The 23,370-nt window shown below is 40.0% G+C and overlaps 1 protein-coding gene across 1 annotated transcript in view; it reads right to left on the bottom strand.

Moving 5' to 3' along the window:
• The window catches only part of LOC139572088 (nuclear GTPase SLIP-GC-like), a 46,026-nt gene that overhangs the window by 6,962 nt on the left and 15,694 nt on the right, over nt 1-23,370 (bottom strand). Inside the window, exons 11-24 of the mRNA XM_071394877.1 lie at nt 21,983-22,213; nt 14,693-14,893; nt 14,166-14,426; nt 13,672-13,765; nt 12,979-13,100; nt 12,706-12,879; nt 9,358-9,524; nt 7,272-7,389; nt 6,778-6,886; nt 6,493-6,620; nt 2,772-2,856; nt 616-767; nt 435-511; nt 53-258 (exon numbers count right to left, since the gene is read on the bottom strand). Of these exons, the coding sequence (XP_071250978.1) occupies nt 53-258; nt 435-511; nt 616-767; nt 2,772-2,856; nt 6,493-6,620; nt 6,778-6,886; nt 7,272-7,389; nt 9,358-9,524; nt 12,706-12,879; nt 12,979-13,100; nt 13,672-13,765; nt 14,166-14,426; nt 14,693-14,893; nt 21,983-22,213 (2,125 nt within the window). The remainder of the gene's footprint in view (nt 1-52; nt 259-434; nt 512-615; nt 768-2,771; nt 2,857-6,492; nt 6,621-6,777; nt 6,887-7,271; nt 7,390-9,357; nt 9,525-12,705; nt 12,880-12,978; nt 13,101-13,671; nt 13,766-14,165; nt 14,427-14,692; nt 14,894-21,982; nt 22,214-23,370) is intronic.

Genomic DNA, 23,370 nt, shown 5'->3' with positions numbered 1-23,370 from the left:
ACATACAGTGATGCATCACTTACCATCACACATACAGCGAGGCACCACTTACCATCACACATACAGTGTGGGAGATGCAGTTGGCGGACAGACTGCTCAGGACAGTCAATGCTGAATAGGGGTCCTGCTGGTATCCTGGAGCCCAGGAGGCTGCTGTCCCATTGAGTCACCTTGTAAACCACATCTCCTTTCCCTTCCATCAGAAACACCAGTCCAGTGGAACTGCACTGGAAAAGACCTGCCTTGGGGGATTGGAGCCTGTGAGGCAGACGAAGGGAAAAGATGACAGCTGTAAACTTTTTGGGGGAATAAAAAGAGTCAAGCACTCTTGACATAATGTCTTTGTAGATTCTGTGTGGAACTGATTAGTGGTAAACATGACCATAGGAAAAGGCCATGATAAAGTAGTGGACGTTTCAGTGATCAATAGTTACCTATACGTAGGCTTGTGGTTATGTGTTGTAAGATCTTTGACAATCTCAGGAGTTAACATTGGTACACCTGTTGACACCTGTAACAGAAAAAGGAAGACCAGGTAACTCTAGTACATGGGATCAAATACTCTCAGACTGAATTGTGGTTGAAATATGGTTAATCAACTCCCCACAAACATACCTGCACACGCTTCCTTCTATTCCCAGACTGCGATTCAAATCTGGTAGTTTTTGTGTGTAAATCCAGTCTTGGAGTGAATTGTACTGTACTAGAGCAACCCATCAGTTTCTCATAGCACATCTTCATCTTGTTATACTCCACAGTGACATCATCTGCACAAGGGAAAGGGTTCAGAACAAGCAGCAACTTTTAAGATTAAAAATGTTTTATGTTAGATAGTGGCCAATCCCCTGAAATTAACTCTATTTGGTTTGATGTTACTTTAAGGTAATTTGATCATTTCATTTTAAGAATAAAAAACACATGATCAAATGTTCCCATCATTTCTATTGTTTGTTAGCTTGTGGTGGCTAAAGTTAGCTGAAGTTTGTAGTGGCTGTTTAAAGAAAACCAAACATGGATTACAGTTTCTCCTGGCCAATGGATTACTTTAAGAGTGAGGAACCACCTGTCATGGTTCCACCTGTCACCAGATGGCAGCAGAGACCGCCCTAGAGACATTAATGACACTCCGGTGTGTCCTACTACTCATTATGAGTTCCCTGTTAACCTCTCTTGGGCACGTGAGACGGCAGCGTCCCACCTCTTCAACAGCCAGTGAAACTGCTGGGCGCCAAATTCAAATAAAAAATTCAGAAAACAAAACATATTTTACATAGGTTTAAAGATTAACTTCTTGTGAATCCAACCACGGTGTCAGATTTAAAAAATGCTTCACGGCGAAAGCATACCTTACGATTATTTGAGAACATAGCCCACTAGACAAATCATTACAAACAGTAGCCAGCCAGGTTGAACTGTTACACATGTCAGAAATAGAGATAAAATTAATCCCTTACCTTTGACGATCTTCATATGGTTGCACTCAGCAGACATTCATTTACTCAATAAATGTTCCTTTTGTTCGATAAAGTCTCTTTATATTCAAAAACCTCCGTTTTGTTCGCGCGTTTTCTTCAGTAATCCACAGGCTCAAACGCAGTCAAACCAGGAGGACAAAAAAATCCAAATTGTATCCGTAGAGTTCATAGAAACATGTCAAACGATGTTTATATTCAAACCTCAGGTTATTTTTAGTCTAAATAATCCATAATATTTCAACCGGACAATAACGTCGTCAATTTAAAAGGTAAACAAGAAACGCACTCTCTCGGTCGTGCGCATGAAAAAGCTCTGTGACACTTTAGGGTCCACTCATTCAGACTGCTCTTACTTCTTCATTTTTCAGAATACAAGCCTGAAACAATTTCTAAAGACTGTTGACATCTAGTGGAAGTCATAGAAACTACAATTTGAGTCCTAAGTCAGAATGAAGTTAAAGTCCTAAGTCAATGGATACTGTAATGGCATTGAATAGAAAACTACAAAACCCCCCAAAAAACTCCTTCCTGAATGGATTTTTCAAATCAGTTCTGTTATACTCACAGACACTATTTTAACAGTTTGGAAACTTTAGAGTGTTTTCCATCCAAATCTACCTGTTATATGCATATCATATCTTCTGGGCCCGAGAAGCAGGCAGTTTAATTTGGGCATGCATTTCATCCAAAATTCTGAATGCTGCCCCCTACCCTAGTGAAGTTAAAAGAGGTGTGTTTTCTGGTTTCCTTTGCAGAAGCTTGAATTGTTTGCCATGTACATTTGTCTCCTGAGTGAGTTTGAGACAGTATTTTTTTCCCCAGTGTTACTGTGATCCTTCGGTTACCGTTTCTCAGTAAAGAATTCATGTTTATCCTTAATCACTGACTCCTCGACTGGTCTCTTCTCTGCACCTGGGTCCGATCTCACCAGGTCACACTCACATCAAGTTGTAAAATCCTCAACTTCTCCTTTAAGTAAAAAGCTATCTAGCTGTCATCCAATATTGAAGTTTCTTTAGTCATTTTAGACTGCCATGGACAAAAATCCTGAAATGTTTTTGTGTTCTTGTCTTACTCTATTATAACCCAAAATATAAATGTTTATTACTCAATTGTTTACAAACAACAAGATTGAAAGTAACGTGAGTAATGTATAACTTGAAAACATTTACTTATGACACGAGCTAAATGGAGCTCAAGATAAAGTGGACATGGTTTCCAGACTTGTTCTGATGAGTACTTGACTTGATTTAAACTATATTAGAATAGGTAAAGCATTTGGTCCGTTTCATTTACCTGGGAGGAACGAGCTGTTGGGGGTCTTCAGTGAGAGATCCATTGATTCTTGTAGTTTACACTTCAGCTGCATCATGATGTGATCCTAATACAGGACAGAAATTATTATTTAGTCCACTCTGACATTAAGTGATGATTGTACTTTACCACAACCAAGTCTAAATGCTGTGCACTGGGTGTTCATAAACTAAGTTCTTCTTAAGTGCATTTTGGTGTGCTTTCAAGCCGCAAATACTTGAATTCAGCAAGTGTGATCATAATCTCTATGGTGACCTGTGGAAACATGCAGATCCCAAGAGAAGTACTAACCTAAACCCATCTGAAAATGCACCCCTAACCTGCTGTGTGAAAGCAAAAATGACAATAGCAACAGTACTTGAGTACATTTACCTTTAGCAAACATCAATCCGTCTGCTGTGTAAACTGAAGGGTTGTTATATGTACAGACACAAATGTACTTCATTTGAACCCTAACATACACTACCGGTCAGAACTTTTACAACACCTACTCATTCAAGGGTTTTTCTTTAGTTTTACTATTTTCTACATTGTAGAATAATAGTGAAGACATCAAAACTATGAAATAACACATATGGAATCATGTAGTAACCAAAAAAGTGTTAAACAAATCAAAATATATTTGAGATTTGAGATTCTTCTAATAGCCAACATTTGCCTTGATGACAGCTTTGCAAACTCTTGGCATTCTCTCAAACAGCACAATGTAGAAAATAGACTAAATTAAGAAACACCCTTGAATGAGTAGGTATTCTAAACTTTTGACCGGTAGTGTACATGCCACATGCTGCTATTCAAGGCAATATGGACTATAAACCTATATGGCTTCACCAGTGGCAATGTATTTCTTTAGAATTTTCAGAGATTTTGCAGCATGACAAATGAACGTCTATGTAAACGTTTATTTTATGGGATTGTGATGTTGCTGATAAACAGACCTGAAAGTAACTTTTGGGACAGAACCCTATGTACGTACTGTTTTATCCAAGCAATATCAACACTATTTTGCCAAATCTAGATGTGGAGTGGCCCCTCTCTCTATTGAGACTGGTCGAAACAAAGCACTCCCCTAGATAAACGTATATGTACTTTTTGTAACGATGATTTCCTTTGAAACTGAAGCTCATGCATTATTTTACTGTGGGTTATACAACAAAATCCGCGTCATCTGACCACTTCTTTATTGAGCGAGTCACTGGTATTTCCTGCTTTAGTTTTTGCTTGTAAGCAGAAATCATGAGCATAGAATTGTGGTCAGATTTGCCAAATGGAGGGCGGGGGAGAGCTTTGTATGCATCTCTGTGTGTGGAGTAAAGGTGGTCTAGGATTTTTTTTCCCCCTGGTTGCACATGTGACATGCTGGTAAAAATTTGGTAAAACTGATTTAAGTTTGCCTGCATTAAAGTCCCCGGCCACTAGGAGCGCCACTTCTGGGTGAGATTTTCTTCTTTGCTTATGGCCTTATAGAGTTGGTTGAAAGTGGTCTTAGTGCCAGCTTTGTTTTGTGGTGGTAAATTGATGGCTACGAATAATACAGATGAGAACTCTCTTGGTATAATGTTTTTTTCGACAGTTATCACAAGGTACTCTACCTCAGGCGAGCAATACCTCGAGACTTCTTTAATAATTAGACATCGCGCAACAGCTGTTATTGACAAAAAGACACACACCCCCACACCTCGTCTCAACAGAGGTAGCGTCTCTGTTCTGCCGGTGCATGGAAAATCCCGCCAGCTCTATATTGTCCGTTTCTTCGTTCAGCCACGTCTCGGTGAAACATAAGATGTTACAGTTTTAAATGTCGGGTTGGTTGGATAATCTTAATAGTAGGTCATCACTCACTTTTATTTTGTAACAATTGCACATTAGCAAGAAGAATGGAAGGCATTGGGAGTTTACTCGCTCGACTCCGGCTTCTCAGAAGGATCCCCAATCTGGTTACCCTTTTCCTGCGTCTTTTCTTCATGCAAAAGGTGTGGATCTGGGCCTGTTCCAGTGAAAGCAGGATATCCTTCTCGTCGGACTCGTTAATGGAAAAAGTTTTTCTGAGTAATCGCTTTTCTGATGTCCAGAAGTTATTTTCGGTCATAAGAGACGGTAGCAGCAACATGTACACAATAAGTAAAAAAAGAAGTTACACAAAGCGCAAGCAATATTTTTTGTACACTCAGTGTATTACCATTGTTAGAGCGGTCACTTGGCTACCTTGGAGTCAATATAATAGCTTTGGGTCAAAACGAAAGGAACTGGTTTCTGTCCATCTCTTAATATGTCCTGTTTTAAAAGGTGTGTAATGTGCAAAAGTACAATGTTAATAGTGAAATTGCTATTTTTTTTTACAAAATGTCCCAAATTTTGTAATGTTTATTGACCGAGTTGTAAAACGTGTTGACATTGTGCCAGGGGCTTAGCTAACTTAACTAGCTAGCTTGCTAACATTACATTAATGAATATGGAGGAAATGCTAGCTGGCTTTACCTCCCTGTTTTAGTACATTTTACTCACTAAAATAGTTATTGCTAGCTATGAGTCTGAAATGGGGAATTGAAATTGAATGCTTTGAATATGAATATTTGTTCAATCTATTCAAGAAAAGTACAATTTAAAAATTAAAATGGTAGGATTCTTTGGCGATGTCCTCAGCAATTGTTTTCTGTGCTAGCTAGCTAACGTTACATTTGGAAAAAGTTTATAAAATGTTCATATTACTTTTAACATTCTATATTGTAGGATGTCCATATTATTTTTGATAAGGAATGATTTATACATGCTGAATGCATGGGAAAATAGATATGACAGTATATTGACTGCATTAAATTCATACACAGACCTTTATTGTTGGTATTATAGATCAGTGGGAAACTGCACAGTTAGCTACCACGAAATGATTAGCTATAAATGCTTTATGAATGGGAAAATAGATTTGACTTTACTTTGACTGCATATAATTCATACATAGACCCTTAATGTGTGCGTTATAGACCAGTATGACCATCTTAATTGTGATGTGGAGGAGGACTGTTAATGAGTTATGATATGAACCTCAACTACACGATTTGATCCATAAAATGTACTCTAGGGATTCAACCCTGTGGGGATCTTCATGCACCATCGACCTCAGTGAGAGGGAAAAGAAGGTAAGTCATGGGCCTATAGCGGCCGGTGGGAGAAATGGGGCTGGTACATGCTACATTTCAGCTTAATTTTCAAAACGTGGTTTGGCATAATCTCTAGCACTGGTATGGCAGAAGCACACTTTAGAGAACAGCCGTAATGATGACACTAGGCTGTCATTGTAATGATACATCTATTAAGATATTGTACCTAAATATGAGCTTTTGCATAGCATGACACAAACGAGTTATAGATAAGCAATGAATATATTTCAATAATCTTTATTGATGCGTTTGGGACCTGTAATAACACGTTCATGAAACGCTTAGTGTAATAAATGCATTATGGATATGTAGTCAAAGTCAAGCCTTACCCTTTTATTATTTGTTTTTATGCATACATGTGTATAGATGATGTCATGTATTATAGATGAAGCATGTACCATGTTTAAGCATGTACCATGTTTGACCATGATTGTTTTTAGTGCCTCAAAACTCAATTTCATGTGTTATTTGTATTATTGTATCATTGTTGAGTGTCACTTAAATGCATTTTTCAAACTCTAACTCGCCAGTACAATGTTTCAAACCTTTAGGTTGGTTAAACAAACCAGCATAGCTTCCTTGGCCTTCAGGAATATGTTGTTATTCTTCATGTGATGATGGAGCTCATCTTTCATCCTTTTCAGAGAATCTTTTCCTGTCTGCTCTGATGCCCCTAAAACAAGTTCATCATATTGTTTCCATAACCATTGTATCTGCTATTAATACATTTAAATATGTTTAAGAATGTGTTACTTCCCAAATATCATTATAATTTTAATAAGTAGAATACAACACTTTCTCAGATAATACATTTTCATTTTAAGACTTACTTATATAGCATCGATGCATGGTGTCCTTGATTGACTCGGTTAAAGTGGAGTAGATTTTCTTCTTTTTCTCTCGGAGGTCAAAGATTAGTTTTGCCTTCAATTCAGTTTCCTTTCAGATAGAAAAACATGGTCAAGAAGACCCTAATTTAAGTGGTTTCCAGTCTATGGACCAGATAAGAGTAATCTTATTTAAGTGGTTTCCAGTCTATGGACCAGATAAGAGTAATCTTATTTCTGGAGGGTGTGTTTACATGGCTACTTTCTAAAAATGGGGTATGTGGGGGAGGGGGGGGGTTCAATGTTCCTGATTGTTCGTTTAAAAATTCAAAAAGGCACTTGTACATCTGAGCTATCTTCTATCTTTGTAGCAGGTGCATGGTAACAATTGAATACTTGAAAGACATGAGAAAACCGCACAATCCTCTTGCTAGTATCATCGTTCTTTATCAAGCTTTACATATCAGCCTCAAAACGGATTTCTTTTTAAACCCTACCTCTGTCTTGAGGAATGTCAGATGCAGTGACACTTCCGGGTGCTTCCCAACCAAGCTGTTCGTGTCAAGGGTGAATGTCTCAATCTGCTCCCTGATTGGGCCACCTTTGCCCTCGTTTCTGAAACACAATATGTTGAAATCAGAAAGATGGTTACAAGATTTGATTAAACAGGGCCCTAATCATTCCATGTGTATTATTTACGCGCATTCGGAAGGTATTCAGATTCCTTTACTTTTTCCACATGTTGGTGCGTTACAGCCTTGTTCTAAAATGTATTAAATAAAAACAATTCCTCTTCAATCTAAACAGAATACCTCATAATGGCAAAGCACAAACATGTTTTTAGAAATTTTTGCAAATTTATTAAACCTAAAAAAGTATTCATACCATTTGCTATGAGACGCGAAATTGAGCTATAGGGGCATCCTGTTTCCATTGATCATACTTGAGATGTTTCCACAACTTGATTGGACATGATTTGGAAAGGCATACAGCTTGGCACACCTGTATTTGGGGAGTTTCTTCCATTCTTCTCTGCAGATCCTCTCAAGCAATGTCAGGTTGAATGGAGAGCGTCGCTGCACAGCTATTTCCAAGTCTCTCCAGAGGTGTACGATTGGGTTCATGTCCGGGCTCTTTCTGGGCCTCTCAAGGACATTCAGAGAATGGTCCCGAAGCCACTCCTGCGTTGTCTTGGCTGTGTGCTTAGGGTCATTGTCCTGTTAGAAGGTGAACCGCCACCCCAGTCTGAGGTTCTGAGCGCTCTGGAGCAGGTTTTCATCAAGGATCTCTCTGTACTTCTCTCTGTTCGTCTTTCCCTTGATCCTGACTAGTCTTCCAGTCCCTACTGCTGAAAAACATCCCCACAGCCACCACGATGCTGCCACCACGATGCTTCACCATAGGCATGGTGCCAGGTTTCCTCCAGACGAGACGCTTGGCATTTAGGCCAAAGAGTTCAAACTTGGTTTCATCAGACCAGAGAATCATGTTTCTCATGGTATGAGAGTCCTTTAGGTGCTTTTTGGCAAACTCCAAGTGGGCTGTGAAGTTCATTTTACTGAGGAGTGCCTTCAGTCTGGCCACTCTACCATAACGGCCTGATTGGTGGAGTGCTGCAGGGATGGTTGTCCTTCTGGAAGGTTCTGCTATCGCCACAGAGGAACTCTGGAGCTCTGTCAGAGTGACAAATTGGGTTCTTGGTCACCTCCCTGACCAAGGCCCTTCTCCCCTGATTGCTCAGTTTGGCCGGGCGGCCAGCTCTAGGATGAGTTTTGGTGGTTCCAATCTTCTTCCATTTAAGAATGATGGAGGCCACTGTGTTCTTGGGGACATTCAATGCTGCAGAAATGTTTTGTTACCCTTCCCCAGATCTGTGCCTCGACATAATCCTGTCTCGGAGCTCTACGGACAATTCCTTCGACCTCATGGCTTGGTTTTTGCTCTGACATGCACGGTCAACTATGAGACCTTACATAGACAGATGTGTGCCTTTCCAAATTATGTCCAATCAATTGAATTAACACAGGTGAACTCCAATCAAGTTGCAGAAACATCTCAAGAATGATCAATGGAAACAGGATGCACCTGTGCTCAATTTCGAGTCATATCAAGGGGTCTGAATAGTTATGTTAATAAGGTAAATTCTAAAAACCTGTTTTCGCTTTGTCATTATGGGGTATTTTGTGTAGATTGATGAGCGAAAAAAAATATTTAATCAATTTTAGAATAAGCCTGTAGCGTAACAAAATTTGGAAAAAGTCAAGGGGTCTGAATACTTTCCAAATGCGCTATATATATATATATATATACACAGTGGTGAGTACAAGTATTTGATACACTGCCGATTTTGCAGGTTTTCTTACTTATAAAGCAATAAAATGCAAATGAATTACTTAAAATCATACAATGGGATTTTCTGGATTTTTGTTTTAGATTCCGTCTCTCACAGTTTGAAGTGTACCTATGATAAAAATGACAGACCTGTACATGCTTTGTAAGTAGGAAAACCTGCAAAATCGGCAGTGTATCAAATACTTGTTCTCGCCACTGTATATATATTTAGATAATGATTAAATGACTTACGGGAAATGTATCTTAAACTGTTCATCAATGAGAATTCTCATACATGAGGCTAAACTCTCATTAAGGTTTATTCCTCTTCTCCTTTCCTTTTTCCCTTTTGGTTTGTAAATGCCGCCATTCTTGCATAAAGCCTTCACTACTTGATATCCACAGCCTTTTTTCCCTCTCTGGGAATAAAAAATGAACATATGTTAAATGTTTTTAACAGCACAGCACTGGAAATCTGTCATGGATGAGTATCTCTTCAATAGTTGCTTTTCCAGTATCGTGCAAGCCTACAGTATATCTGTGCGAACCAATGTGTGCTATCGCCAGAGAAATGTGAAAATCGAGAGACTGGATACATGATAACTTCATGTACATAAGAACTTACAACTCTCCCATTTCTTTCTCCCTCTGGTAGTTTGGATAATGACGACTTGTGCACATTACTTCGGTTAATTGTGGGTTCTTGAGTCTTGAAGCACAGACTGAGTCATGAGGGACAGACAAGTGCTTCTGTTGGTGTTTTGGACCCGGGTTTGTGCAGTAATGATATTTTTCTCTGGCTTCAGTTAGATGGTTGCTTCTTTCTCGCTCGAAGTTGCCTTCTGCTGGTTGTCTTTTAAGTGCTTTTTGGGCTGGCCTGTCTTTCAATGCCCTTGCTGCAGCTCGCCAAAGAAAATCCTTCTTGGGAGACTGTGTTGGGGAAACCTGATGGTGTGGCCAGTCCATTGGAGCTGTGCATTTCTTCTGTTTGCCCTCTGCATTACCTCCAGGTTGGGGACCTTGTCTTACCACTGCATACCCATAATAGATCTCAGAGATTGTGTATGGAATGTTTCCAGCTGTTTGATGTGGTGACTGTTCAGGGTCCAAGTGTCACAGACATACAGCAGGGTTGTGATCACTACCATAGTATAGATTTTCAGTTTTGTGGAAAGAGGGATGGTGTTATGGTTGAGTATCCTGTTCCTCAGTCTTCCCAATGATTGGCTTGAGCCGTCCTCAGAGATGGTGCTCCCCAGGTATGTAACGTGTTCGACATTCTGGAACTCACATGAGTTGCGGTAGATCCGTTGAGGCACAATCGTCAGCAAAGAGGGCCTTATGGACAAGATGTTCTTGTGTTTTGGTCTTTGCTCGGAGCCTGCGCAGGTTGTAGATTGAAGCATCATCCTTGTATCTGATGTAAATGCCTTTGAGTTCCTTAGTGGCGTTTTTGAAGACGTCAGTAAAAAAAATATACAGTACCAGTCAAAAGTTTGGACACACCTACTCTTTCAAGGGTTTTTATTTTGACAATGTAATAGATTGTATAATAATAGTATAGACATCAAAACTATGAAATAACACAAATGGAATCATGTAGTAACCAAAAAATGTATATTTTAGACTTTAGATTCTTCAAAGTAACCACCCTTTGCCTTAATGGCAGCTTTGCACACTCTTGGCATTGTCTCAACCAGCTTCATGGGGTAGTCACCTGGAATGCTTTTCCAACAGTCTTGAAGGAGCTCCCACATACACTAAGCACTTGTTGGCTGATTTTCCTTCACTCTGCAGTCCAACTCATCCCAAACCATCTCAATTGGGTTGAGGTCGGGTGATTGTGGAGGCCAGGTCATCTGATGCAGCACTTCATCACTCTCCTTCTTGTTCAAATAGCTCTTACACAGCCTGGAGGTGTGTTTTGGGTCATTGTCCTGTTGAAAAACAAATGATAGTCCCACTAAGCGCAAACCAGTTGGGATGGCGTATTGCTGCATAATGCTGTGGTAGCCATTCTGGTTAAATATGCCTTGAATTTTAAATAAATCACTGACAGTGTCACAAGCAAAGCACCCCCACACCATCACACCTCCATCATCCGCTCACTTACTCTGCATCTCACAAAGACATGGCGGTTGGAACCAAAAATCTCACATTTGGACTCATCAGACCAAAGGATTTCCATCGGTCTAATTTCCATTGCTTATGTTTCTTGGCCCAAGCAAGTCTCTTCTTCTTATTGGTGTCCTTTAGTAGTGGTTTAGTTGCAGCAATTCGACCATGTAGGCCTAATTCACGCAGTCTCCTCTGAACAGTTGATGTTGAGATGTCTGTTACTTGAACTCTGTGAAGCATTTTTTGGGCTGCATTTGGAGGTGCAGTTAATTGCAGATTTCTGGTAACTCTAATAAACGTATCCTCTGCAGCAGAGGTAAATCTGGGTCTTCCTTTGCTGTGGCGGTCCTCATGAGAGCCAGTTTCATCACAGAGCGTGATGGTTTTTGCGACTGCACTTGAAGAAACTTTCAAAGTTCTTGACATTTTTCGGGTTGACTGACCTTCATGTCTTAAAGCAATGATGGGCTGTTGTTTCTCTTTGTTTATTTGAGCTGTTCCATAATATGGACTTGGTCTTTTACCAAATAGGGGTATCTTCTGTATACCAACCCTACCTTGTCACAACACAACTTATTGTCTCAAACGCATTAAGAAGGAAATAAATTCTTACCGGAAAAAAAAATCTCCTTACCGGAAGGCAAAACATTTCCCTGTTAGTCGTCGCATCCCACACTCTGTTAACAGATGCTGCCAATACCGGTTATGTTACTTGCATCCGTCCATGAAAGATTACTCTCCCATTTACTTTATGTTTCTATCTCACGCTAAACTGAGTTACAAGAAGTAAATCAAATCGCTTTTGGGATCCTGGTTGAGTCTCTTGATTTTCAGCTTCTCTGGCGCTAGCACAAACTGGCTAGCACGGATATACTGTACACTGATTTTACAAAACATTAAGAACACCTGCTCTTTCCATGACAAAGACTGACCAGGTGATTCCAGCTAAAAGCTATCATTCCTTATTAATCTCACTTGTTAAATCGACTTCAATCAATGTAGATGAAGGGGAGGAGACAGGTTAAATAAGGATTGTTAAGCCTTGAGACAATTGAGACATGGATTGTGTATGTGTGCCATTCCGAGTGTGAATCGGTAAGACAAACGATTAAGTGCCTTTGAACGGGGTCTGATAATAGGTGCCAGGCGCACCTGTTTGTGTCAAGAACTGCAACGCTGCTGGGTTTTTCACACTCAACAGTTTCCCGTGTGTATCAAGAATGGTCCACCACCCAAAGGACATCCAGCCAACTTGAACAACTGTGGAAAGCATTGGAGTCAACATAGGCCAGCAACCCTGTGAAGCACTTTCGACACCTTGTAAAGTCCATGCCCCGACAAATTGAGGCTGTTCTGAGGGCAAAAGAGACCGGGTGCAACTCAATATTAGGAAGGTGTTCCTAATATTTGGCAAACTCAGTGTAGGGTGACAGTGCAAAAGCAGCTATTCTTAAAACTGATTTTTTTTTTAAAGTAGCTTACTGGTGCTATCACTTTATTCATTAATTTTTCGCATGATTCTTCTGACTGTCGAACTCCTTCTGAGAGGCATCGTTCAAAAGTCTCATAAGCCTCATCCAAAGTTTGACCAATGGGCTTGATCTCATCCTTGAGCCTCTGTTCCAGAACCTGGCACACCTCTTCTTTGCTGTCTGTCTGAAATTCAAACTCAACATAATCAATATAATACATTGATTCACATGTAAGGAATATGTTTTCTGAGAGAAATACTTTGTTCTGCCTTAAGTACAATACCATGTCACTGCTTTTGGCTCCTTCTATCAGAGAGAGGATCCCATAGGCTCCAGAAACATAATCTGAAGTCTTTGTACTACGATCATTGAGATTTCTGAGAAATTCCTGAAGTTTGGGTATTTCTGCAACATCAGTTAAAAACAAAATATTTATTTCTACCTTTGGTTGGTGTCAGTGTTCTTTGATGCTCTTATTGATCCTGGATTAAATTCTTGATCATTTAATTTTCCGTTTGATTAACTGAATTATTGATTATGGGCATAATCCTAGTTATGCATGCAGAATTTCAATTAGGAATCAGCGCATATTAGTGGTCAAAAGAGCAGGATGTTATTTCCTGAGAAGACGAGTCTCCTTAGAATATAGTGAAATGTTTCAGAGGACATGAGGATAGCTTAGCATTCTGTATGTATACACACTACCCACAATATTTGAGAGACAATAACAACCTGCATTATTGAGTATCATATGGTCCAGGTTACACTTGTAATTGTTATTGATTAAGACATATTGCATGTTTAAATGTTCCAGATACGACAGGTCATACTCAAATATGCATGCTGCTTAGGTGAAGTTTGTTGCTATGTAAGGTAATTAACAACACAAATAATCTAAAAAAATGCATAGGCATAAAAATAGGGGACACAATTGTCTCTATGTTGTAGAATCAATAAACACGTTTAGTTATCGTACCTGTCTCTTCTTGTTGCAAATGCTTTTCCTTTTGGTATTCCTTGGAACTCACAGTAAACACCTGAAGGAAATCCTTTCCCCCACTGAAGTGTTTCTGGAAGGTGTTTATGAGACAATGACAGCCAATTAAATAATGTCCACACACTGACATTTTGCAAGCTCAAAAAAAATCGAAATTCATTATGCTCATGCAAACAGATGTGCTTCAACCATTTAAAAAAAATAATTCAATACATTTTGAAGATTTTGATATGACTGATAAATACCAGATTAGAACAACTTTCTTACCTTATCATAAATACAAATAAGCACCTATTACTCAATTGTTTGTTTTGTATATTAGACAACACAAATGTCTAATGAAAAGCTTTAGTGTACAATGTAATCTTGCTTTCATTTAATTCCATGAAATTCTTAAATCTTCACCACTACAACATACAGTATGAGCATGTTGACAAGTCACAAAAGATTCCTTTATGTCAGTTGGGACTTACCTTGACTTCTTTTTGTTTGTTGAATTTGACCCTCACTTGCCTCTTGGTTGTTTCATTTCTGCGCAAAATAAAGGTACGTGCATTTGCCTTTTGATTCTCCTCAATGTCGTCTGTCTTGGTGCAGATGAAACTGATGCTTCGACATTCTCCACCAGGCCCGATGAGGCTAACGGTGCTGTCTAAAATCTCCCATGATTCCTTTTCTGAAGTTGCTCTTGCAATGTCGCTTACAATCCACACAGCAGAGCAGTTTCCAACAAACTAAAGAAGTGTAAAATTAACTTAAAACATCCCAACATTAATGGTGTAAAATACACAATAAACATAATATTAATAACATACATAGGCCTATATAATATGTTTAATCAATTGAACATACATATAAATAAACTCAAATACATAGTTATAGCCAGACATTTGGCCCTGTACCTATGATGTTAATCTAACATCAACCAAATTAGAAATTGTATGTATACAATTCTAAATTGAATATCGAACCATTACCAATAAGAATTGTAAATAATTACCGATTTCCACATCTCATCTCTGCTCTTGTTGCTGTCTCCATTGCCTGGAAGATCAACCAGCACAACATGCTCCAGCAGGTCTTTGGAGTTTGGCACCTTGATGGTTATACACTTCACAAGTGGCCAATACTGTCTTTTAAATGTATCACTCTGTGTGTCACTCCGTGTGTAACAAGTTATCTTTTCAGAGAGTTTTTTTGCCTGCAATTGTAATAAAGTATCATTACATGCATTGGTGAAAAAATTATTTTCTCCTAAAGAACACTTTGACAAAGTTCAAAGAGCCTAAAAGATGTACAGTAGTTCCATATTTTCCAGCAATAGCTTACAAAAGGGAATTTGTTGTGGCCAACTTCTCGCAAATTTGTGGCAAATCTGCTGCAAATTATATAGTGGGCCACGAAATGTTGCCAGAAGTTTGCAAATGTTTGCCGCTAGTGGTGAGTTTGTGGCAATTCTTTGGCCACAATAATATTTATTCCCACTAGTGGCAAAGAGTTTACTAGAAGCCGCTTCTGGTGAACACATGAGTTCCAAGACCTGTATCCATTGACGACCAATCAGGGGGATTTGAAAATCTGTAGGAAGCTTGGTTTCCATTTATCTAGCTAGCTACCTACCAAAGTTGTCCGGTGAGTGTCTAACTTATTACTTAAACATCTTAATAAACTTTAAAATTGTGTTAGCTAATTGATGCCTAGTTAGCAATGTCATGTTTTATGGGATACAGTGAAACACATTTTGTTGATATCAGTTTTAATCTGTCAGCACCACTGGCTGGCTAGCGCTTAGCTAACTAACGTTAGCTATCCTATTTTTTCACAATTAATGTGATAGCTAGCTAGCTAACTAATGATATGCCTAAACACTTATCTTTTTTGGTGAATACATTGCTGTAATTTAATACCAATATGCATGTCAATATGCTAGAGTCTCTGTTCACTAGCATGTTAGCTAGCACAACAGCTAAGGTAGCAACAATATGAGCTGACTTGACATCAAAGCAAGACTTCACTTTTGCAGATGGATACCCTTCCCCTACCCGTGGTGTTGGAGGAGGATTCATTAACACCCTGGAAAGATGCTTGTGGTGCACTCACTCATAACACGTTTTCTGAGTGATAAATTAGTTTATCATCTTCAAGCTTGTTACAGGCTTTGGTTTTTCCATTTATGTTTTGAGGTTGGACTTCAGCACGTATTGCACACCGGTTGGTGTCACCTCGTTAGTCAGTATGTGTTACACCTGTGCTGGTTGCCATCTCTTTAGTGGGAAGGTGTTTCAGCTGTGCTTGCCCAGGTGCTGTTTAAGAGTGCCTGGCCCAGTGTTCTAGTTGTCTTGAGAGATGTGTAGGGTCATCACCTGTAGTTGGCGCTCCCTATTTGATTTATAGGAGAAAAAAATCAATTTTTGGGGGTTGCATCCTGTCTTTATGTTTGGTGTGGGTTTTTCTTTTGTTTGCCTCTTCTTTGTGAGCGCTCATGCTGGGTGTATTTTGGGCGCCCTATGGGACTCACAATCATGGCCAGTTGTGATGCAGCCTGGAATTGAACCAGGGTGTCCAGAGTGACACCTCAAGATCTGATTCAGTGCCTTAGACCGCTGCGCCACTCAGGAGCATTTACATTCTGAAGGTATTCAGATCCCTTGACTTTTTCCACATTTTGTTTTGTTACAGACTGTCACGCCCTGACCTTAGAGATCCTTATTATTCTCTATGTTTGGTTAGGTCAGGGTGTGACTCGGATGGGAAAGTCTATGTTTTCTATTTCTTTGTTTTTTTGGCCGAGTGTGGTTCCCAATCAGAGGCAGCTGTCTATCGTTGTCTCTGATTGGGGATCATTAATAAGTTGTCATTTTACTTTTGGGTTTTGTGGGATCTTGTTTTCTGTTTAGTATCTGAGCCTGACAGAACTGTGCGCTTTCGTTTTTTTTGTCTTTGTTATTTTGTTTGGTGTTGTCAATAAATATACGATGTATGCCTACAGCGTTGTAGGCGCCTTGGTCTCCTTCTCCCAACGAGAGCCGTTACACAGACTTCCTCTAAAATTGATAAAATATGTTTTTTTTTCATCAATCTACACACAATAAACCATAATAACAAAGCAAAACGTTTTTTTTAAATGTTCGCAAATGTGTATATAAAATAAATATCACAATTACATAAGTGTTCAGACTCTTTACTCAGTGCTTTGTTGAAAAACCTTTGGCAGCGATTAAAGCCTCGAGTCTTCTTGGATATGACACTACAAGCTTGGCACACCTGTATTTGGGGAGTTTCTCCCATTCTTCTCTGCAGATCCTCTCAAGCTCTGCCAGGTTGGATGGGGAGCATCGTTGCACAGCTATTTTCAGGTCTCTCCGGAGATGTTTGATTGGGTTCAAGTCCGGGCTCTGGCTGGGCCACTCAAGGACATTCAGAGATTTGTCCCGAATCCACTCCTGCGTTGTCTGTCTTGGCTGTGTGCTTAGGGTTGTTGTACTGTTGGAAGGTGAACCTTCCCCCCAGTCTGAGGTCCTGAGCGCTCTAGAGCAGGTTTTCATCAAGGATATCTCTGTACTTTGCTCTGTTCATCTTTCCCTTCATCCTGACTAGTCTCCCAGTCCCTGCCGCTGAAAAACATCCCCACAGCATGTTGCTGCCACTACCATGCTTTACTGTAAGGATGGTGCCAGGTTTCCTCCAGATGTGACGCTTGGCATTCAGGCCAAATAGTTCAATCTTGGTTTCATCAGACCAAAGAATCTTGTATCTCATGGTCAGAGTCCTTTATGTGCCTTCTGGCAAACTCCAAGCTGGCTGTGAAGTTCATTTTTACTGAGTAGTGGCTTCCGTCTTTCCACTCTACCATAAAGGTCTGATTGGTGGAGTGCTGCCGAGATGGTTGTCCTTCTGGAAGGTTCTCCCATCTCCACAGAGGAACTCTGGAGCTGCCACTGTGTTCTTGGGGACCTTCAATGCTGCATACATTTGTTGGTACCCTTCCCCAGATCTGTGCCTCGACACAATCCTGTCTTGGAGCTCTACGGACAATTCCTTCGACCTCGTGGCTTGATTTTTGCTCTGACATGCACTGTCAACTGTGGGACCGTATATAGACAGATGTGTGCCTTTCCAAATCATGTCAAATCATATTGAATTTACCACAGGTGGACTCCAATCAAGTTGTAGAAACATCTCAAGGATCATCAATGGAAACAGGATGCACCTGAGCTCAATTTCGAGTCTTATGGCAAAGGGTCTGAATACTTATGTAAATAAAGGTATCCGTTTATTTTTAATACATTTGCACAAATTTCTAAAAACCTGTTTCGCTTTGTCATTATGGGGTATTGTGTGTAGAATGAGGGATTTTTTTAAATTACATTTTAGACTGAGGCTGTAACGTAACAAAATGTGGAAAAAGTCAAGGGGTCTGAATACTTTCCAAATGCACTGAGTCAGGAAGAAGAGAACTAGTAGACAACTGTCTTAGTGATGTATAGTGTATACTGTGGATCTCTAGGAACAGTTGGCCACACATTTTAAATGTAGTAGTTTTTAGTAGAGCTAAGTCCCAGTTTATTCTCGATACTTTGTTTGTTTATGTAGCATTTATACAAGGCAGAAAAATTGTTTCCATGCTGAAAAATATATAGAATTCCAGTTTCAGTGAGAAGCATTGCAATATCAAGGCAACTTTGTAACAGCTGACCCAGTTTTTCCAATGCCAAACCTGGCCATTAGCCGCTGAGTCTACCTTTTAACTTCTTATGGCTGCAGGGGCAGTATTGAGTAGCTTGGATGAAAGGTGCACAGAGGTGCCCATAGTAAACTGCCTGCTCCTCAGTCCCAGTTGCTAATATATGCATATTATTATTCATATTGGATAGAAAACACTCTGAAGTTTCTAAAACTGTTTGAATGATGTCTGTGAGTATAACAGAACTCATATGGCAGGTAAAAACCTGAGAAAAAATCCAAACAGGAAGTGGGAATTCTGAGGTTGGTCGATTTTCAACACAGCCCCTACAGAACACACAGTGGGATATGGATGAGTTTGCACTTCCTACGGCTTCCACTAGATGTCAACAGTCTGTAGAACCTTATCTGATGCCTCTACTGTGTAGTGACTGTGTAGTGGGGCCGAAGGAGACAGGAAATAGTCAGGTCTACCATGACCTGGCCATGCTCTGACCATGCGCGTTCACATGAGAGGGAGCTCTGTTCCATCGCACATCTGAAGTCAATGTAATTCTCCGGTTGGAACATTACTGAAGATTTATGTTAAAAACATTCTAAAGATTGATTCAATACATCGTTTGACATGTTTCTACTGACTGTTACGGAACTTTTTGACATTTCGTCAGCTTTTAGTGAACGCGCTTTCTGACTTTGGATTTGTTTACCAAACACGCTAACAAAAATAGCTATTTGGACATAAATGATGGACATTACCGAACAAAAGGAACATTTCTTGTGGAAGTGGGAGTCCTGGGAGTGCATTCCGACGAAGATCAGCAGAGGTAAGTGAAGATTTATAATGATTTTTATGAGTTTTGTTGACTGCTTCCTTTTGTGGCTGAACGCTGTTCTCAGATTATTGAATGACTCCTGTCTTTGGCTGCAAAAATGACTGTTTTTCTGTGATTTTGCGGTGACCTAACATAATCGTTTGTGGTGCTTTCGCTGTAAAGCCTATTTGAAATCGGACACTTTGGTGGGATTAAAAACAAGCTTACCTTTAAAATGGTATAAGACATACAGTGGGGAGAACAAGTATTTGATACACTGCCGATTTTGCAGGTTTTCCTACTTACAAAGCATGTAGAGGTCTGTAATTTTTATCATAGGTACACTTCAACTGTGAGAGACGGAATCTAAAACAAAAATCCAGAAAATCACATTGTATGATTTTTAAATAATTAATTTGCATTTTATTGCATGACATAAGTATTTGATCACCTACCAACCAGTAAGAATTCCGGCTCTCACAGACCTGTTAGTTTTTCTTTAAGAAGCCCTCCTGTTCTCCACTCATTACCTGTATTAACTGCACCTGTTTGAACTCGTTACCTGTATAAAAGACACCTGTCCACACACTCAATCAAACAGATTCCAACCTCTCCACAATGGCCAAGACCAGAGAGCTGTGTAAGGACATCAGGGATAAAATTGTAGACCTGCACAAGGCTGGGATGGGCTACAGGACAATAGGCAAGCAGCTTGGTGAGAAGGAAACAACTGTTGGCGCAATTATTAGAAAATGGAAGAAGTTCAAGATGACGGTCAATCACCCTCGGTCTGGGGCTCCATGCAAGATTTCACCTCGTGGGGCATCAATGATCATGAGGAAGGTGAGGGATCAGCCCAGAACTACACGGCAGGACCTGGTCAATGACCTGAAGAGAGCTGGGACCACAGTCTCAAAGAAAACCATTAGTAACACACTACGCCGTCATGGATTAAAATCCTGCAGCGCACGCAAGGTCCCCCTGCTTAAGCCAGTGCATGTCCAGGCCTGTCTGAAGTTTGCCAATGACCATCTGGATGATCCAGAGGAGGAATGGGAGAAGGTCATGTGGTCTGATGAGACAAAAATAGAGCTTTTTGGTCTAACTCCACTCGCCGTGTTTGGAGGAAGAAGAAGTATGAGTACAACCCCAAGAACACCATCCCAACCATGAAGCATGGAGGTGGAAACATCATTCTTTGGGGATGCTTTTCTGCAAAGGGGACAGGACGACTGCACCGTATTGAGGGGAGGATGGATGGGGCCATGTATCGCGAGATCTTGGCCAACAACCTCCTTCCCTCAGTAAGAGCATTGAAGATGGGTCGTGGCTGGGTCTTCCAGCATGACAACGACACAAAGCACACAGCCATGGCAACTAAGGAGTGGCTCCGTAAGAAGCATCTCAAGGTCCTGGAGTGGCCTAGCCAGTCTCCAGACCTGAACCCAATAGAAAATCTTTGGAGGGAGCTGAAACTCCGTATTGCCCAGCGACAGCCCCGAAACCTGAAGGATCTGGAGAAGATCTGTAGGGAGGAGTGGGCCAAAATCCCTGCTGCAGTGTGTGCAAACCTAGTCAAGAACTACAGGAAACGTATGATCTCTGTAATTGCAAACAAAGGTTTCTGTACCAAATATTAAGTTCTGCTTTTCTGATGTATCAAATACTTATGTCATGCAATAAAATGCAAAATAATTACTTAAAAATCATACAATGTGATTTTCTGGATTTTTGTTTTAGATTCCGTCTCTCATAGTTGAAGTGTACCTATAATAAAAATTACAGACCTCTACATGCTTTGTAAGTAGGAAAACCTGCAAAATCGGCAGTGTATCAAATACTTGTTCTCCCCACTGTATGTATGTTTGAGGAATTTTAATTATAAGATTTCTGTTGTTTGAATTTGGCGCCCTGCACTTTCACTGGCTGTTGTCATATCATCCCGTTAACGGGATTGCAGCCATAAGAAGTTTTAAACTTCCATTGGTTGAAAGCTATTGCTCAATTGTCACTTGGCTCATGTACATTCATGTATTTGCCCTTTTAAGCATCCTAAGATCAGCATCCCCTTAGTGTTCAATTTAAGGGGATTTCAAATTTCAAATTGGCTCATGTACATTCATGTATTTGCCCTTTTAAACATCCTAAGACCAACATCCCCTTAGTGTTCAAATTTCTCTCATATACAGTAGATGTTGTAGCAACTGCACATAAAACTACAAAATAAACAATTTATTTGCTAAATATCTGGTCTTTGCTCTTATCTTCATTAGCATGCTCACTTCAAGTTGTATTGGATAAATTTTTATCTGTTAAGACATTGCATACAATGTTTAGTACATTTAGTAATTTTTGTATGTTTGGTTTAGTTTTCTGTGAGAAGCAACTTCATTTAAAGTGAATGTTATTTGGTTTACGTAGATACAACATTTCAATGTTAACACAGAGTAACCAAAAACCTGATTTAATTTCATATGTATACTATGTTTGCAGCAAACAGTTACATTTTTGCCACAAGCTTCCCAGAATTGTTTGCCACAAGTTCACAAGTCACTGCAAATGTGCCGCAGTAGTTTGCCGTGAAAATATGCGCTTGCTGCAAATTTGTGCCAAATTGGCCAAAGGTTTGCCACAACTGTTTGCCAGAAGGCAGTTTTTTTGGTAAGGGAATAAATACATGATTTAATATCATTTGCAATCAGATGTGGTTACCTTCTTTAAATTATTTTTTTAACAATGATTTTCACCTTAGCACACAATCTTCACAGAAGTGAACTAGCATGACAGTAACTTACTGTGTCACATACAAATATTTTCTTGACTGATAAACGGAACTCTGGAATTTCTCTGAAGTGCTTCCTGTCCATTAGTTCTTCTAAGGTTGCCCCACGTCCATCTTTTCCATACAAAGATGATATCTTTTCATCATCATCGCCATCATCGTCGTCATCCCTTTCATGGTCTTCATCATTTCCATCCTCATAAGATCTGTCTCTTAAGATGGACCATAGCTCCTCTTTCCATTCCTAATAAAAATGTAAAACCATTACAAATGTGTAATGCATACTCTCTTCATTTGAAAGTCCTGCATTACAAAACCACCTAGCCCCCCAAATGGTGACCAACACATAGTATACAAATAGGGGAAAAGGCGGTATGCCAAAACTAAAGATTTACACACAAGAAACGTGGGATGGCCCAAGAGGCTACAGTCCAGCATCACTGCAATCTGACTAATTATGACCCACACCTCAAACTCACTCGCAACTTACTACTGCTGTTACTACAATTACTGCTCTGCTATTAGGCCTTCTACTACTACTACTACTGCCTACAGTCACTATTACACTATGGCAACTAACCCACAACTATTTATAGTAGTCACTACTAGTCTCTCTCCACATCAACTCCCTTCCCCTCCCACAGAGGTGTAGAATTGTGGCTAGAAACCAGTTTGCCGTTTCCAGGTGGGCACACCCTTTACCATGTTACTGTGCAAGAAGCATTATGCACAAGGGCACATCCCGTCCCTTTACCCCATTACTGTGGAAGGTACCGCAGTGTGCACCCTTATAACTTGTTCAACCTTAAATAACATTCTGTGGCAGGTAGCACAGTTTCTGATCAACTCTCATACATAGCTAAGAACTACAGGAATGAAGCCTATCAGATACTGCAGTGGGAATCTACCTCTCTATTTGTATAAAACCTTTGTTTCCTCATATCTGTCAGAACATCAAAGTGTTTAACCCTTTTCATCTGGACCTGATTGTGTAACAGCGAAGCACCTTACACCAATCAGAGTGCTGAATTAGCCATCATGTTGAGCCTGCGTGCTGGCCGCTCTGATGAACTCTCATTCTGCCACTGAGTCATTACTAAAGAACTACAGATCATGTAAATCGAGTGCTATTTGCATGTGAAAATGTCACGGGATGCATTTGTTCTATTGTTACCATGTTTGTTGGAGGCCCAGGCTTTGAGGTTACTCACAAATGAAGGAGTGTGACTTGTATTCATTCTCATCACCAGCTCCACAAACCCTGCTGACTTACTACCTGCAACATGCTATCACCCTGTTTCCTCTATACTGTAAAATTATGATTAATGTGACTTGCTTCAGCAGTCACACTCTACTCTCCAGTCACACTGGATAAGAGCGTCTGCTAAATTACCAAAATGT

The sequence above is a fragment of the Salvelinus alpinus genome, chromosome 1 (genome assembly GCF_045679555.1).
Source record: "Salvelinus alpinus chromosome 1, SLU_Salpinus.1, whole genome shotgun sequence".
Lineage (NCBI taxonomy): Eukaryota > Metazoa > Chordata > Actinopteri > Salmoniformes > Salmonidae > Salvelinus > Salvelinus alpinus.
The sequence above is the reverse complement of the archived record's forward strand: the minus strand, read 5'-3'. Positions and strand labels throughout refer to the sequence as shown.